This window comes from Triturus cristatus, chromosome 8 (assembly GCF_964204655.1).
Source record: "Triturus cristatus chromosome 8, aTriCri1.1, whole genome shotgun sequence".
In the NCBI taxonomy this organism is placed as follows: Eukaryota; Metazoa; Chordata; class Amphibia; order Caudata; family Salamandridae; genus Triturus; species Triturus cristatus.
Window position 1 is genome coordinate 1,379,766,816 of NC_140591.1, and position 17,046 is coordinate 1,379,783,861.

At 45.5% G+C, this 17,046-nt stretch overlaps 1 protein-coding gene across 3 annotated transcripts in view; it reads left to right on the forward strand.

Moving 5' to 3' along the window:
* USP16 (ubiquitin specific peptidase 16) overlaps window positions 1-17,046 on the forward strand; it is a 337,101-nt gene that overhangs the window by 82,870 nt on the left and 237,185 nt on the right. For all 3 annotated transcript variants that reach the window (XM_085623085.1, XM_085623084.1, XM_085623086.1), the window contains exon 7: window positions 9,889-9,984. In XM_085623085.1, coding sequence (XP_085479211.1) covers window positions 9,889-9,984 — 96 coding nt within the window. The remainder of the gene's footprint in view (window positions 1-9,888; window positions 9,985-17,046) is intronic.

Genomic DNA, 17,046 nt, shown 5'->3' on the forward strand with positions numbered 1-17,046 from the left:
CAATTCCAATCAGTATCTCCATACCCAAATCCTCCTATTACAAGTTCTTTTCTTCTCCATGGATCGGGGGAACAACTGTGTAGACTCATTTTTCCCGGGCAGAATTCCGTACATAATTCCAAATTCCATCTGTAATAACCTTCACATTTACCACCTTCTTCAAACAGGTGGTAAATGTTAGTGTAGGCTGGTGGTGGAATTGACAGGAAGGATGGCACTGGGCAGAAGACGAGGTAGCTTGGCTGTGTGGAAGCTTTACATGCTCCCCCTTGCCTTAGACAGGGACTGAGTTGGGCCTGAGGACAAAGTAATTTTATAGGCTGGATTTTCTAGCCAGCATAATCTAGTTGGGTGTTCCCATACTCTAAAAATCTGTGTGTGGGAACACTGTGAAACTTATTATTGGACAAAGCAGTATCCCACCCAGAGATACTACTCTGTCCAGCTCAAAATGAACCTTAGTAACCAGTGTGTCTGCTTTTATCTCAGCTATTTATTGTACTAGTACTCGGTGAGTAAAGCAGTCAGGGTTGACAGATTTCTTTGAGAAGGCCCCATGGTCCCAAGACGTTACACATGTTCTTCTGCATTTGTTGCTGCTCATTCAGAGATTCCTCAAGCTAATTTGTGCTGGTATTTTAAGTATACTCTCATCATTATTATAAAGTACCCGCATCTAACTCACACAGCGCTCTCGGATTGAGCCATGGTAAAACTCATTGCAGGCCTGCTCCCTGAAAAATGTTATTCTTTTCCAGTTACCTCCCTGTACAGTGACAACTGGCTTGCCAGCCCCCTTTCTACAGCAACAAATTCTAGAGGATGTTTGTGATGCCCATGAAACTAATTTCACAGACTAATTTTCAACAGCTGTTCACCTTCACTTGCAGCATTCCATCCTCAGCAGCAACCACTTCTCTCAGTGGCACTGATAGCCGTTACAGTCGCTGTTGGTTTCCTTTGAATTCTCATGGATGTTTCAGCCAGTGTTTGAATAGATGCCTGAGATTTTAATGCAGTCATAAAGAACTCCAATTTTGACCAGGCTATGTTGTCAAAATAAAGGAGAGGTCTGCTGAGTTCTTCGCCCTTGGTTTTGGTGTATATCCTTCACTTCCTTTTGTAGATCTGGGTGAAGAAGAACTCTGACACACAAGATAAGGTGTGTAGTAATGTCTGATGTTTTTTCTTGTCAGATTGCATCATGATTCTACTCAATATTAATGAATCAGATCCTTCAAATTAAGACTTTTCCCAATGGTCCTCGTTGGCATTAGGTATAGGAAGACTTGCTCGCAGTGCCCTCATAATTTAGGACAAGTCTAGAGCTGGACCCACTAGAGGAAAGCATAGCTCCTTTTTTTGGAAAGAAAATTCACCAGAACTAGCTACTTTGTATTACCAATGTCTCAGCCACCCAAGATTGCTGTGACCTGTAAATAATGCAAGAGCTCAGAGTAGTTTATATCCTTGTGGTATGCTTTCTTGCACCGTGGGCCATAAATAATCTAAAAATTCTGCCTCTGTGATGAATGCAAAGTCTGGACTTTTAGAAGAAAAGAGGTCATTGATTCCTCCCCTCATGCCCTCCATATACAGGAAATGGTAGGTGACATGCCACTACTGTCCAATGAATTTTTTAACCCATTCCGTAAGTATGACTTTATTTTACTCCTGGCGGGCTTTTGGCATAGTCCTGCTGCTTAAGACTAAAACGAGTGGCCTGTGCCCCTGTATTGCCTTAATGGAATCTGCCCGAATTTAGGCAGATAGCTGCAACAGCGAATAGAGAAGCATGTGCAAACGCAGGAATCAAAACAATAGGTGATTTATATGATCGAGAGGCTCTCCACACATTTCAAGAACTTCAACGAGAATACTCCATCCTGTCAGGCGAGTTCATAACATTTAACACGCTCACCAGAGTAATAATGAAAACATGGCAACAGGATGCTGAGGCCCCAGCAACCCACATGGTATTTAAGCATTATTGCCACTGGGCAAAGCTAAAAAAGCAGTGACAAAAATATATGCACCTCTGACAGATGAACATGGCAAGCCATGGGCTATCCTACTAGGGATAAGAGAAGCCTGTGCAACAGATCTGAGCGGAATCATAACCTATCAGGAAAGGAAACAAATCATATCCTACCCTAAAATAGTGATTAGTAATGCAAAACATCATGTGTTGCACCCCACATACCTGACTCCTAGACTTTTTCACAGAATGTACCACACAATCCCTGATGATTGTGCAGAACGTCATATGAATAATACTGACCCGCCATATGTGTTCTGAATATGAACCGCCATATACTTGGGAAACAAATCATTCATGCAATAGAAAAATTAACAAATGTAAAAATAGAATGCACCCCCAGAGTCCTACCTAATGTCCCTTATAACTCGTACTATGGAAAATAAATCTGAATGCAAATATGGGGATCTGGCACTCATTTTGGCTAAAAGGCAATTGACTTGATGTCGAAGGCAAATTTACAACCAGCCATAGTGTAGTGGAAACCAGAACTGCAGAAGTGGGAGGAAGCCGAAAGTTATAGCTATCCACCAAAGACAAAAAAGAACTGTAGGCAAGTGCCCATTTTTGACATGGTCACTCCCAATTTTTGTCTGGTATTTGATGCAACTTTGTCTGAAGTGCAGTGGGTTCCTACTAACCAGGTCCCCAGTGCCAGTGTTCTTTCCCAAAAACAAAGTAACTATGCAATTCTTCAACAATTGGCAAGCCTGAGGCACACCTGTAAGACCCTAGTAAATGGTACCCAGGGTATGGCCACTAAAGAGGGTCCCTGAAATCTATGGTGTTTGGTATTAAACATCTTGTTTTAATAAATCCTTACTAATGCCAGTAGTGGATTTGTTAAGACATACACCCAGGGGGCATGTTAGAGGTGCCCCCTGAAAACCTACCAACCTCTAGTGTGCTAGCTGACTGGTATCCACCAGCCTTCCACCAGACACGTTTCTGACACCTGCTCCAAGCAAGATGGCTAGTACACAGCATATCAAGGCAGGAGGCTGCTAAGGCCTCTTTCGCCTTAAATATGTGACCCCCTGCTTCCCCCCAGACAGGGGAATTGCCACCCTCTGCCCAGGGCCCATTTGGCACCCGGACAGGTGGGAAATTAGCTAGTCAGGAGGCATGTTCACTACACGAAAAGTAGAATTCCACCATCTTGGTTTTTGGTGAAATTAGATACACTGGGTCTCGATTATGCCCACTCCCTACAGGAAGTGGTCATATAGAGGGTGTAGGCTGCCCAAAGGTAAGTAGTCCATTGGCTGCTACCTTACACTCCTCTCAGTGCCCCTAGATTGAGTATTTCGATGGCACCTTAGGCATCAGGAACTCAGATTCGACTGACACAAGAAGACAAGGACAAAGAAGAGCAAAGAAGCGAGAACTGAGGACCAACTACAGACCTATAGCATCAAACCCTGCCTACCTGCACCTGTCCCGACAATCGTGATAAACCGACTCGTCCTGCTGCTTTGCATCTGCCAAGAACCCCGGTGGACTGCCAACAATCTCCCTTGGAGTAGAGGAGCTACTCCCCTGCAGTTTACAGGCACCACACAGCAAAGTCCTGTCCACCATTATACCGCCCCCGGTTCCACTGACAAAGCAGCCACCCAGGAAGAGGTCTCCATACTCCAGAAAGTCAGATCTGTCTCCCCACCAAGTGAGAAGACGCCAGGACCAACCTGAGCTGTACAGCACCAATACTCTGGGTACTGAATGCCTTGCAGCAACCATAGCCTGCTTGAATCCAATCTGGAAACCAACAGCTCCAAGACCGAGCAGCCATCAAAGGATGTCTGAACTGCTGAGACTCACTTAGAGTGTGGCCCAGCTGTCCCATTTTTGTCCCCTCAACCTGTGAGACCGACAATCGCGAGTTTCCATGTTGGACAAGCCCAGCTGTCCTAACCAGTCTGAACCCGAGCGCCCCAGCCCGGGTTTCCGAGAACCAACTGTGCTTCCTTGCTCCCATGGCTCTCACAAACTGAGCCCCCCGTTGAGAGCTTCCGGACTTGTCCTGAAGTTCTCCTCTGGAGCCTGTTTCTAGGTGCCCTGTCCCATCCCGCCCCCTCCCCCCCCTCCACCAACCTGACCCGACCCGCACCTATACACTCGGATGTTCCAGGGCAGGTAAAGACTAACTACTAGTGGTTCTTTGGACTGCTGGTGGTCTTTTGGACCTTGACCCCCCCCTTACCATCTTGAGTCCTGAAGGGGACCCCCAGAAACCTATTGCAAGTAACTATATGAAATATATGCCTATTTTCCCCATAGGAAAGCTTTGCCGCATAAGAACGCATTTAAGTGAACATTTTACTTATCTGTTAAATTCAATATCTCGAAAAGTACTTACTTGATAGCGAAATTCTTGATGTTGAAATTTACATAAAAATACGTGTTATTTTTCTAAATTGGTCTCGGATTTATTCTTCAGTGTGTCTGATTTATTACCTCTTTGAGTACAACAAATGCTTATCACTACCCTCTGATATGCCTAAATTGCTCAACCACAATGCCACAAAAGAGTATTTGGGTTTGTTACTTGTGCCTCTGTAAACCTATAGGGGTCATCTGGACTCTTTGCACAGTGTACCTGTTTTTGGTACACTGTATAGAGAGCCAGCTTCCTACAAGAACCACTTTCAAACCAATAGCTGGGACACAATACCCCTGGACCTAGGTGAAAGCAATGACCGGTCACCCTAAACCAAAACAACTCACTAGTATAAGCTTATAGCCCAATAGCAAACTCTTCCCCCACCTCTGCAGACTTCCTACTCCCTCCATATATAAATGAGCTTGCTTCAAACTCTGGTTCCTGCTAAAATACAGATGAAGCTGGTGTCACAACCACCAATGAAACTCAAAAGCCATATGTGAACAGTGTGCAACAATGTAGAAGCTTAACATGTAATAATGATGCCTTACTAAATTATTGTTTGAGGTTTTTATAAATGTTTTAATGAATATATTGCAACTGGAATGTAATCCAAGATCATGACTGAAATGTACAACAATGTGAATCAAATACACATATTTATGAAACTGAATAAATAAATTGAAGACAAAACAAATATTAAGTAACATTCAGTTAGTGTCTGAATATTTCCTTTGGTATGTTTCTAAGGTTTTTGGCCTTGGATACAGAGCATAGCAACAGACCTTTTGCAGTGAGTGTAGCTTGAAAGGGGGCTTTGGTTTCTTCCCTTGCCAAACAAGGATTTTTTGGCTTTCTTGGCAGTATTAGTTCCTTGCAACTTTCGTCCTCCTTCTTGTGTATTTTGGTTTCACCATATTATGATTATATCTGTTGTCTCCTTCTGCTGTTGATATTAGGGTCATGCTTGCATTGCAGTGCTTGAGAAACATTTTTTCTCTCACTGGCTCTTTCTCCTCCCCCACCCACCTTTCCTGCCTGCTCACTTAAATATGACTCTAGCGCTTATAAAGTAGCAGGCGGCCATTGTTGAGTGTTTTTTAACAAATGCAAGACAGCCTCCGATGCATCTGCTTGTGTACATGCACGGCAACCATCTTGGAATGATTTGTCTTAGACTTCATAAAAAGCATTCTAAGATGACCCAGATGGAAGTGCATACAGAGCAGCCGTCGGGGAGGGAAAAAGCATTGGCCAAGTCATTAAATCTTCTCACAGGTGAGATGTATTGGTTTTGGCAATGCATTGTTTAAGCAGAGTTGACATATGTTGGTAATTAGTGATAACTGGGGCAGAGAAGTAGGATCGGGTTATCTTTGTTCTACCGTGTTATTCTTACTTCACGGTGCTCTCCAATTCCATACACTTTCTTATTAACCCCGGTGCCATTGGTCAAAAAATCATGCAATTTACTCCCAAAAATCACACCACTGCTCAAAGAAGCTACAGATATTGGGGCAGAGGCTCTAAGCGGTTAAGACGAGATAGAATTAATCTGATACTTTTTAAAAATGTTCCTGATGTAAGCAGCATAAAGAGCATGGGCTTCATTTGAACAAAGGTGATCATTTTCAAATGCCGAGCGGAGCTCCAGGATGTATTGTACTTAATAGCTGTGAATAAATGCAAGAGAAAATAGTTGGACACGTTGACCATTGCAAAGATCTGCATTTTTAGAAGTGGAGGTTCCTGTCTTGTCCCCTACTGGGGTTGGATTTCTGAAATAATGGTGGTAGTTTCCCAAAAGTGGCTAAAACTTACAAACTAAATGGCCAGCTTTAGATCTTTGATGACATTTCCTGTTGGAGTGATAATCATGGATTGGGCACAGTGGAGAGTATTGTTTCTCACACAGATGATGGAAGGCTGTCATGTTACTGATATTTGAGTACTGTGACAGAACTGATAGATGAAAGTGCCATTAACCCACTGCACTGTGTTATGTTATGACGTTGCCCAACTAGTTGTTGTCTTCTTGTCTCCAATACCTCCTTTATTATAAACAACTAAGGAAGGGTACTTGATATATGGTTACAAGGGAACTTAATATATGGTAATGGAGTGAGGATGCACTCTAATGTCAAGAAACTTGATCTGCTTGATACCCAAGCCTCTCCTTGCTCATTTCACTTCTTTCCTCTTCTCTCTCAATGTGTGTGTCCTTGCGTCTCCTTTTCCAGTTTAATTGATGTTGTTGGTCTTACTTTTCTTAAATTCCAGAGAAATTGAAATCTTAATTAGTACTGTTTATTGGGGTGCTGGGTTTCCCAGCTCACCTGCCCTACGTTTATGTTTTGAGTTTGTTTGATAACTGTAAGTCCGCTTCTGACATAGTATTGATAGATATACTGTCTACTATGGGTCATTGTTTTCCCCAAATTCTGTACTTTTCCATTGCTTCTTCTTTGTGATGGATCTGGAATTATTTTAATAAAAATATTATACAAAGAAAGTGAAGTGCTGCAAGTATCAGAACTAGGACAACTGTACAGAGATCATTGAAAGTAGTAAAAGGGCTTCAGCTTAAGGGGAAGGTAGTCAATAGGATGCACCTTTGTGGTGTTTGGAGACAAGGGAGCCCATGGTTGTTTGAAACAAGGATTTAAACTGGGGGCTATATGGTTAAAATGTTACAAGATGTGCCAATATTTGGGTATGGATATTGAACTTAGATGTGCAAGTACCTCCATTTACAAGTGTAAACTTGCATGAGTTTACACTTGTGAATAATATTCATCCACTGTTGTACATTAGATATGTGTGAATGAATGTTATCTTGGCCTTAATATAGGCATCACAGTTTTGGTATTCCTGCCTAAGGAGGTGAGCTCCCACAAACTTGGGATTTGGTTGTAATTCACAAACTCTAAGGAGGTGTTATTCCACTGAGGCTATTGTAAGATGTTTTCTGTCAATGCCAGGGGTAAATTCCTATCCAGAGTGAAAATGGAGCAGAAGCAAGCAGTAGGGTTTTCCATGGGGATAAATATTGTTGCCACAAAAAAGTTAGAAACTCCAGTTGAACTACAACAACACATTTTACACACCTGGAAATGTACGTTTGTTACATTTACACATGCAAAATTATTTTTACATGTGAGTAACATGAAATTCACAAAGAATTTCAGAACTACTAATCACATCTGCGTGTGTCGCATCTTCTCTGGAGTACCCTTGGAAATTTCTGTGAACAGTTGAAAATGTACATAGGTGTGTTGTGAACTTCCCACTTTCTAATGGTTCACAACTGAGTAGATATCTTGAACCCCAGAAACTTAAAAGTGCCCTTGGCCTATGTGAAGGAAAGGACCACAGAAAGGTTCCGCCCTCCCCCTCCTTTGGGCTGTAGTCCTAGGAATTTGGGGTATGTTAAGAATAGGACCGATCATCTCTTTGCTGGGTTTTGATTAGAAAATATGATGCAGACCCCTCAAATCTGTGCTCACACACCTTTATATTTAGTAATTATAAATACATGTATTGTGTGCTAATCTGAATTTTCTCATATGTGTTCAAATAATCAAAATGATAATAGATAACTCTGCTAAAATGTATACTATATGAGTAAATAGAATGTAAACCCCAAACATTGTATATCCCACATACTTAAAAAATGAGTCTAAACTCCCTTTTTTCTTGTAGCATTATATTATCACACTGCTTAGTTAATGGTCTATTAAAAATACCTCCTGAATACCTGTTTTGGTCCTGATGGTTTTCAGTATTGCGGCCATTCAGGCAACTTGCATCCCAGTGGCTTAGCTCTCTTTCCCTCCTCAATAATTTATGGGAGCTTCTGTTAACTGAATTCCATAGCATCTCTGAAGAGCTGGTGGGAGTACCTCTTACAAAACCTTGTGTTGTGCAAGCAGTAACATTCTGGCCCTCTCAATGCTTTCGTTCAAAGTATCTCAATCTTTCGTGCACACTGCATTTGAAACCAGTTAATTGCAGAAACGTAAGACCTGACAAGGTCGTTCTGTAAGCAAAAATGTGCCTCCTAGCTGTTGTTAATAAAACGTACAGCAGAATTTGAACTTTCCCATTCAATCTGAGCGGTGTGGAGCTGAAGACTTGTGGCAATATTTAGACATAAATTGAGAAATTATTATGTTGAAGTTTATACACAAACCAAGCAAGCGCTTGTGCTGAACAACCATGCTCATTTAAATGTCCAATGCAAACTCCGTGTGCTAAGTGAACACACTTCTAATTTATACCACTAAAAGACAGGTGCGGTAGTTGATTCAAACCACAAGTGTGAATACATTTCTTGTTTTTCTTTTAAGAATCATAATCCACCTGGAATAGATTTGCATGTTGACAGGAAAAAGTTTTGGGGGTTACATTTCTGGAAGAAAAGTTTTGTTAAACTTGTTTGTAATCGCCTAAAGATCGCATTAAAAATGGCTACATTCAGGCTCCATTACAGTTTCTGCATAGATGTGGTGGCCGGGGTTTAATAGAGCTCATGTGCTTGGTATTGAAAGTCAAAGAGAAAGTGAAATACATTATTTACTCTCCAAACAGCATAAGGTAAAACATGTTGATCCAAATCTCATTCAATATAGCTATTGAATGTTGCATATTTTCTGATGAGTTCTACATTTTGAATGCTATGAATAATTTAATTATATAATGTTTTTATGTATGCTTGTATCTTTGCCTTGGTTATCTCTTTTTGCTCCTTGTTCGTCCATTTGAAATTATTTTTTGTTATGCATTTGGCTCACTCATTTATGAATAGAGATCCATACTTTCATTGGATGATTAACCATAAAATGAAAATCTTAATAGTCTGCTCTGATTGGTGAGGATTACAGATAGATTCAACCAATGAATAAAAGTTTTTATTTTTTAAGTTTTCAGGATCATATCCTTCTGAAGTACTGTTTACTTCCTCGTTTAAAAACTGTTGTTAAATAGTTATATTGTCGGAGTGGGAATATTTATAGAGCACACACTTCTTTTTCAGACATTGTTCAGTCTATTAGAAATTTTGAAATATTTATACCTATTCCAATATTCATTCTGACCAACATGTTTACAAAGTGTACATCTTTGCACCAAAGTTCCTTTTTTTACACTTGATGTTCTCCAGTGAAACTTTCTTGCATGCTACCCTGCTAGTAGGTTGTGGGTTACACAGAGTAAGTATTCCTAATGATATAGGGTCTCTTGCTCACATTTGTTTTTATTTTTTTTTGTAGTTGTCTAAGGATTTTCAAATGGAGTAATTGTCCCCGGCACGCCACAGTTCGTCCCCTCCGACTCACTTTAAAAAGCATTCTAATACTTCACTAGCATGTGCATTTTGCTTGTTGTGTCCTTTTAAAAACAATTCTAGCACATCAAATGTTGATTCGACTCATTGGGTATAATTCTTGTTTTTGTTCCTTCCATCAAGAATCTATCACAGACCCCTGTTCTGAGAGAACTTCTCAAGGAGGTTAAAATGACTGGGACAACCGTTACAGTGGAGTCACTGGATTCATCTCCCAATGTATGTAGAGTATTGTAATACACTGAAAACATTTCATTATTTATTTGAATTTTAAATCACTGTTTCAAAAACGTGGTAATGTTAATATGTATTCATGTTTAATGGAGTTTTCATTAATAGTGGTTGCTTGATATGCACAATTGATTACTGTATGATGCGATAATGGGTTTTAAAGAATGACTGTGTGCTCTATTATTATTATAGTGTAATTTACAAAGTGCATGGCCACCTAAAAATGGGTTTCCCAGAGCTAGCCTGCTTACAGCATAATCGTCCACTGCGCACTACCAATTAAAATCGATAGAAGAAATTAGACGAGTGAGAACGACCAGGTGTTAAGAAACTTATGAAAATTTGTAGGTGATTGACAGGCTCTGTGGCAAGGCGTTCCAGAGCTTGGGTCCTAAAAACACTAAAGCCCAACTGCTTGCCTAGTTTTCTTGACTCTCTGAACCACTGCCAAGTCTATATGGCTTGAACAAAGGGAACGTTTGGGTGTATACCAAAACACAAGATGTCTCAGATAAAAAGGCCCTGTTTGAAAAAGGCACTAATGCATATAGCATAAGAACTTCAATTGGACTCGACGATCGATTATAAGCCCCTGAAGAGTCGGTAACAAGATGGCTGAAGAAATTAAATTCGGAGGATGGAGGAGAAAGCGTGCAGCCATGTTATGAACAATCTGGAGCCGCATTTGGTCTGACAGTGGAATGCAGGCCAGAATCTTTCTTAGCCATTTGAGGATGTCAAAGCACGTGACAGCTACTTTATTGATCTGCTGACTTATAAACGGCTTAATGCAGAGCCATACCCCCAAGGTTTTCACCACTTTTACAGGAGAAGGAGTAGGACCCTTGGTTGGCAGCCACAAATGAGGACCCCAAAGGTGGGGATGGTTGCCCACCAGCAGGACCTTCGTCTTGTTCCCATTAAGTTTCATTGAGTTGGTGTTCATCCACACTGAGGCTTGGGAAAGACAGCTGTTAAGGGCTTGTATGTTGTGGTTATCCTTAGAAAATAAGGACACCAATGTGGGTGTCATCTGCCTAGGAAATCAAATTGAGCCCATTAAATTCCTCAATCTCTGCTAGATGTCTAACATAGAGATTAAAGAGAATTGGGCTCAGGGTAGAACCCTGTGGCACCCCTGAGGTAAAACAATTAAAGTAAGAATCTTCAGACTTTTAAACCCACTTTGTGTGTTGGGATGGAATTATCCAGTGCATGTCATTCAGTCATATTGCTCAGTCAATGGCGGGTGCTTTTCGTTTAAAGTGGCTGCCCCCTACCGCTACTGCACTCACGGTACAATGACGTCTTGTTTTTTAGGTCTCGCCTAGCGACGCACTGCATGCGCGCTGCATGCCTTGGCGAGACCTATTGTTGTCGGTTTAGTGTGCGAAGGGAGACAAATCATGTGCGAGCACGGACAGGTGATGTGCACGCGCATGGCGTCTCCGCTCTAGCGATGTAAGCTTTCGCACGCTCCCACCTTAATTTAGGTTTCAGTTTCACTACCAGATGCAACTATACAAGGCAGACACATACATTTCAGCGCTTCAGCATATCAAGAACTTTGTGCCGCATGGTATTTACTTTGCTTTTTTTAGCTTTTGTTGCCTCATCACACAACAGTATTCTCGCCGTGCTTTTTATCTGCCCCACACTCTATCCTGCCACTTATCCTCAGGTTTTTAACTCGCCGTGCGAACCAGGTCAGCAGAGCTGCTCTAAAGGAAGAGAACCAGGTCAGCAGAGCTGCTGTAGAGCCAGAGAACCAGGTCAGGAGAGCTGCTTTAGAGCCATAGAACTAGGTCAGAAGAGCTGCTTTAGAGCCAGAGAAACCAGGTCAGCAGAGCCGTTGTAGAGGAGAGAACCAGGTCAGCAGAGCTGCTCTAGAGCCTAAGAACCAGGTCAGCAGAGCTGCTCTAGAGCCAGAGAACTAGATCAGCAGAGCTGCTCTAGAGGCAGAGAACCAGGTCAGCAGAGCTGCTCTAGAGCCAGATAATCAGGTCAGCAGAGCCGTTGTAGAGCCAGACAACCAGGTCAGCAGACCTGCTCTAGAGCCAGAGAACCAGGTCAGCAGAGCTGCTTTAGAGGGAAAGAACCAGGTCAGCAGAGCTGCTTTAGAGGGAAAGAACCAGGTCAGCAGAGCTGGTTAAGAGGGAAAGAACCAGGTCAGCAGAGCTGCTGTAGAGCCAGAGAACCAGGTCAGCAGAGCCACTATAGAGCCAGAGAACCAGGTAAGCAGAGCTGCTTTAGAGCCGGAGAAGCAGGTCAGCAGAGCTGCAGAGCTGCTCTAGAGCCTAAGAACCAGATCAGCAGAGCTGCTGTAGAGCAAGAGAACCAGGTCAGCAGAGCTGCTGTAGAGCAAGAGAACCAGGTCAGCAGAGCTGCTTTAGAGCCGTAGAACCAGGTCAGCAGAGCAGTTGTAGAGCCAGAGAACCAGGTCAGCCAAGCTGCTCTAGAGCCTAAGATCCAGGTCAGCAGAGCTGCTTTAGAGGGAGAGAACCAGGTCAGCAGAGCTGCTGTAGAGCTAGAGGACAAGGTCATCAGAGCCGTTGTAGAGCTAGAGAACCAGGTCAAAAGAGCTGCTCTAGAGCCTAAGACTCAGGCCAGCAGAGCTGCTTTATAGCCAGAGAACCAGGTCAGCAGAGCTGCTTTAGAGGGAGAGAACAAGGTCAGCAGAGCCGCTTTAGAGCCAGAGAACCAGGTCAGCAGAGCTGCTTTACAGCCAGAGAACCAGGTCAGCAGAGCTGCTTTACAGCCAGAGAACCAGGTCAGCAGAGCTGCTTTACAGCCAGAGAACAAGGTCAGCAGAGCTGCTTTAGAGCCAGAGAACCAGGTCACCAGAGCTGCTCTAGAGCCTGAGAACCAGGTCAGCAGAGCTGCTCTAGAGCCAGAGAACCAGGTCAGCCGCGCTGCTTTAGAGCCAGAGAACCAGGTCAGCAGAGCTGCTCTAGAGCCGGAGAACCAGGTCAGCAGAGCTGCTCTAGAGCCAGAGAACCAGGTCAGCCGCGCTGCTTTAGAGCCAGAGAACCAGGTCAGCAGAGCTGCTCTAGAGCCAGAGAACCAGGTCAGCAGAGCTGCTCTAGAGCCAGAGAACCAGGTCAGCAGAGCTGCTTTCGAGCCAGAGAACCAGGTCAGCAGAGCTGCTTTCGAGCCAGAGAACCAGGTCAGCAGAGCTGCTTTAGAGCCAGAGAACCAGGTCAGCAGAGCTGCTTTAGAGCCAGAGAACCAAGTCAGCAGAGCTGCTTTAGAGCCAGAGAACCTGCTTTAGAGCCAGAGAACCAGGTCAGCAGAGCTGCTTTAGAGCCAGAGAACCAGGTCAGCAGAGCTGCTCTAGAGCCTAAGAACCAGGTCAGCAGAGCTGCTCTAGAGGCAGGGAACCAGGTCAGCAGAGCTGCTGTAGAGCCAGAGAGCCAGGTCAACAGAGCTGCTTTTGAGGCATAGAACCAGGTCACCAGAGCTACTTTAGAGCCAAAGAACCAGGTCAGCAGAGCTGTTGTAGAGCCAGAAAACCAGAGCGGCTCTAGAGCCTAAGAACCAGGTCAGCAGAGCTGCTCTAGAGCCAGAGAACCAGGTCAGCAGAGCTGCTTTAGAGCCAGAGAACCAGGTCAGCAGAGCTGTTGTAGAGCCAGAGAACCAGGTCAGCAGAGCTGCTCTAGAGCCTAAGAACCAGGTCAGCGGAGCTGCTGTAGAACCAGAGAACCAGGTCAGTGTAGCTGCTGTAGAGCCAGAGAACCAGGTCAGCAGAGCTGCTTTAGAGCCATAGAACTAGGTCAGCAGAGCTGCTTTAGAGCCACAGAAACCAGGTCGGCAGAGCCGTTGTAGAGGAGAGAACCAGGTCAGCAGAGCTGCTCTAGAGCCTAAGAGCCAGGTCAGCAGAGTTGCTCTAGAGGCAGAGAACCAGGTCAGCAGAGCTGCTCTAGAGCCAGAGAATCAGGTCAGCAGAGCCGTTGTAGAGCCAGACAACCAGGTCAGCAGAGCTGCTGTAGAGCAAGAGAACCAGGTCAGCAGAGCTGCTTTAGAGCCGTAGAACCAGGTCAGCAGAACAGTTGTAGAGCCAGGTCAGCCAAGCTGCTCTAGAGCCAGAGAATCAGGTCAGCAGAGCCGTTGTAGAGCCAGACAACCAGGTCAGCAGAGCTGCTCTAGAGCCAGAGAACCAGGTCAGCGGAGCTGCTTTAGAGGGAAAGAACCAGGCCAGCAGAGCTGCTGTAGAGCCAGAGAACCAGGTCAGCAGAGCCGCTATAGAGCCAGAGAACCAGGTAAGCAGAGCTGCTTTAGAGCCGGAGAACCAGGTCAGCAGAGCTGCTCTAGAGCCTAAGAACCAGATCAGCAGAGCTGCAGTAGAGCAAGAGAACCAGGTCAGCAGAGCTGCTCTAGAGCCTAAGAACCAGATCAGCAGAGCTGCAGTAGAGCAAGAGAACCAGGTCAGCAGAGCTGCTTTAGAGCTGTAGAACCAGGTCAGCAGAGCCGCTATAGAGCCAGAGAACCAGGTCAGCAGAGCTGCTTTAGAGCCAGAGAACCAGGTCAGCAGAGCCGCTATAGAGCCAGAGAACCAGGTCAGCAGAGCTGCTTTAGAGCCAGGGAACCAGGTCAGCAGAGCTGCTTTAGAGCCTGAGAACCAGGTGAGCAGAGCTGCTCTAGAGGTAGTGAACCAGGTCAGCAGAGCTGCTGTAGAGCTAGAGAACAAGGTCATCAGAGCCGTTGTAGAGCTAGTGAACCAGGTCAACAGAGCTGCTCTAGAACCAGAGACACAGGTCAGCAGAGCTGCTTTATAGCCAGAGAACCAGGTCAGCAGAGCTGCTTTAGAGGGAGAGAACAAGGTCAGCAGAGCCACTTTACAGCCAGAGAACCAGGTCAGCAGAGCTGCTTTACAGCCAGAGAACCAGGACAGCAGAGCTGCTTTACAGCCAGAGAACCAGGTCAGCAGAGCTGCTCTAGAGCCTAAGAAACAGGTCAGCAGAGCTGCTCTAGAGCCAGAGAACCAGGTCAGCAGAGCTGCTTTAGAGCCAGAGAACCAGGTCAGCAGAGCTGCTCTAGAGCCTGAGAACCAGGTCAGCAGAGCTGCTCTAGAGCCTGAGAACCAGGTCAGCAGAGCTGCTTTAGAGCCAGAGAACCAGGTCAGCAGAGCTGCTTTAGAGCCAGAGAACCAGGTCAGCAGAGCTGCTTTAGAGCCAGAGAACCAGGTCAGCAGAGCTGCTGTAGAGCAAGAGAACCAGGTCAGCAGAGCTGCTTTAGAGCCAGAGAACCAGGTCAGCCAAGCTGCTCTAGAGCCAGAGAATCAGGTCAGCAGAGCCGTTGTAGAGCCAGACAACCAGGTCAGCAGAGCTGCTCTAGAGGCAGAGAACCAGGTCAGCGGAGCTGCTTTAGAGGGAAAGAACCAGGCCAGCAGAGCTGCTGTAGAGCCAGAGAACCAGGTCAGCAGAGCCGCTATAGAGCCAGAGAACCAGGTAAGCAGAGTTGCTTTAGAGCCGGAGAACCAGGTCAGCAGAGCTGCTCTAGAGCCTAAGAACCAGATCAGCAGAGCAGCAGTAGAGCAAGAGAACCAGGTCAGCAGAGCTGCTGTAGAGCCTAAGAACCAGATCAGCAGAGCTGCAGTAGAGCAAGAGAACCAGGTCAGCAGAGCTGCTTTAGAGCTGTAGAACCAGGTCAGCAGAGCCGCTATAGAGCCAGAGAACCAGGTCAGCAGAGCTGCTTTAGAGCCAGAGAACCAGGTCAGCAGAGCCGCTATAGAGCCAGAGAACCAGGTCAGCAGAGCTGCTTTAGAGCCAGGGAACCAGGTCAGCAGAGCTGCTTTAGAGCCTGAGAACCAGGTGAGCAGAGCTGCTCTAGAGGCAGTGAACCAGGTCAGCAGAGCTGCTCTAGAGCCTAAGAACCAGATCAGCAGAGCAGCAGTAGAGCAAGAGAACCAGGTCAGCAGAGCTGCTGTAGAGCCTAAGAACCAGATCAGCAGAGCTGCAGTAGAGCAAGAGAACCAGGTCAGCAGAGCTGCTTTAGAGCTGTAGAACCAGGTCAGCAGAGCCGCTATAGAGCCAGAGAACCAGGTCAGCAGAGCTGCTTTAGAGCCAGGGAACCAGGTCAGCAGAGCTGCTTTAGAGCCTGAGAACCAGGTGAGCAGAGCTGCTCTAGAGGCAGTGAACCAGGTCAGCAGAGCTGCTGTAGAGCTAATAAACAAGGTCATCAGAGCCGTTGTAGAGCTAGTGAACCAGGTCAACAGAGCTGCTCTAGAGCCTAAGGCCCAGGTCAGCAGACCTGCTCTAGAACCAGAGACCCAGGTCAGCAGAGCTGCTTTATAGCCAGAGAACCAGGTCAGCAGAGCTGCTTTAGAGGGAGAGAACAAGGTCAGCAGAGCCGCTTTACAGCCAGAGAACCAGGTCATCAGAGCTGCTTTACAGCCAGAGAACCAGGTCAGCAGAGCTGCTTTACAGCCAGAGAACCAGGACAGCAGAGCTGCTTTACAGCCAGAGAACCAGGTCAGCAGAGCAGCTCTAGAGCCTAAGAACCAGGTCAGCAGAGCTGCTCTAGAGCCAGAGAACCAGGTCAGCAGAGCTGCTTTAGAGCCAGAGAACCAGGTCCGCAGAGCTGCTCTAGAGCCTGAGAACCAGGTCAGCAGAGCTGCTCTAGAGCCAGAGAACCAGGTCAGCAGAGCTGCTTTAGAGCCAGAGAACCAGGTCAGCAGAGCTGCTTTAGAGCCAGAGAACCAGGTCAGCAGAGCTGCTTTAGAGCCAGAGAACCAGGTCAGCAGAGCTGCTTTAGAGCCAGAATACCAGGTCAGCAGAGCTGCTTTAGAGCCAGAGAAGCAAGTCAGCAGAGCTGCTTTAGAGCCAGAGAACCTGCTTTAGAGCGCTGCTTTAGAGCCAGAGAACCAGGTCAGCAGAGCTGCTCTAGAGGCAGAGAACCAGGTCAGCAGAGTTGCTGTAGAGCCAGAGAACCAGGTCAACAGAGCTGCTTTAGAGGCATAGAACCAGGTCACCAGAGCTACTTTAGAGCCAGAGAACCAGGTCAGCAGAGCTGTTGTAGAGCCAGAGAACCAGGTCAGCAGAGCTGCTTTAG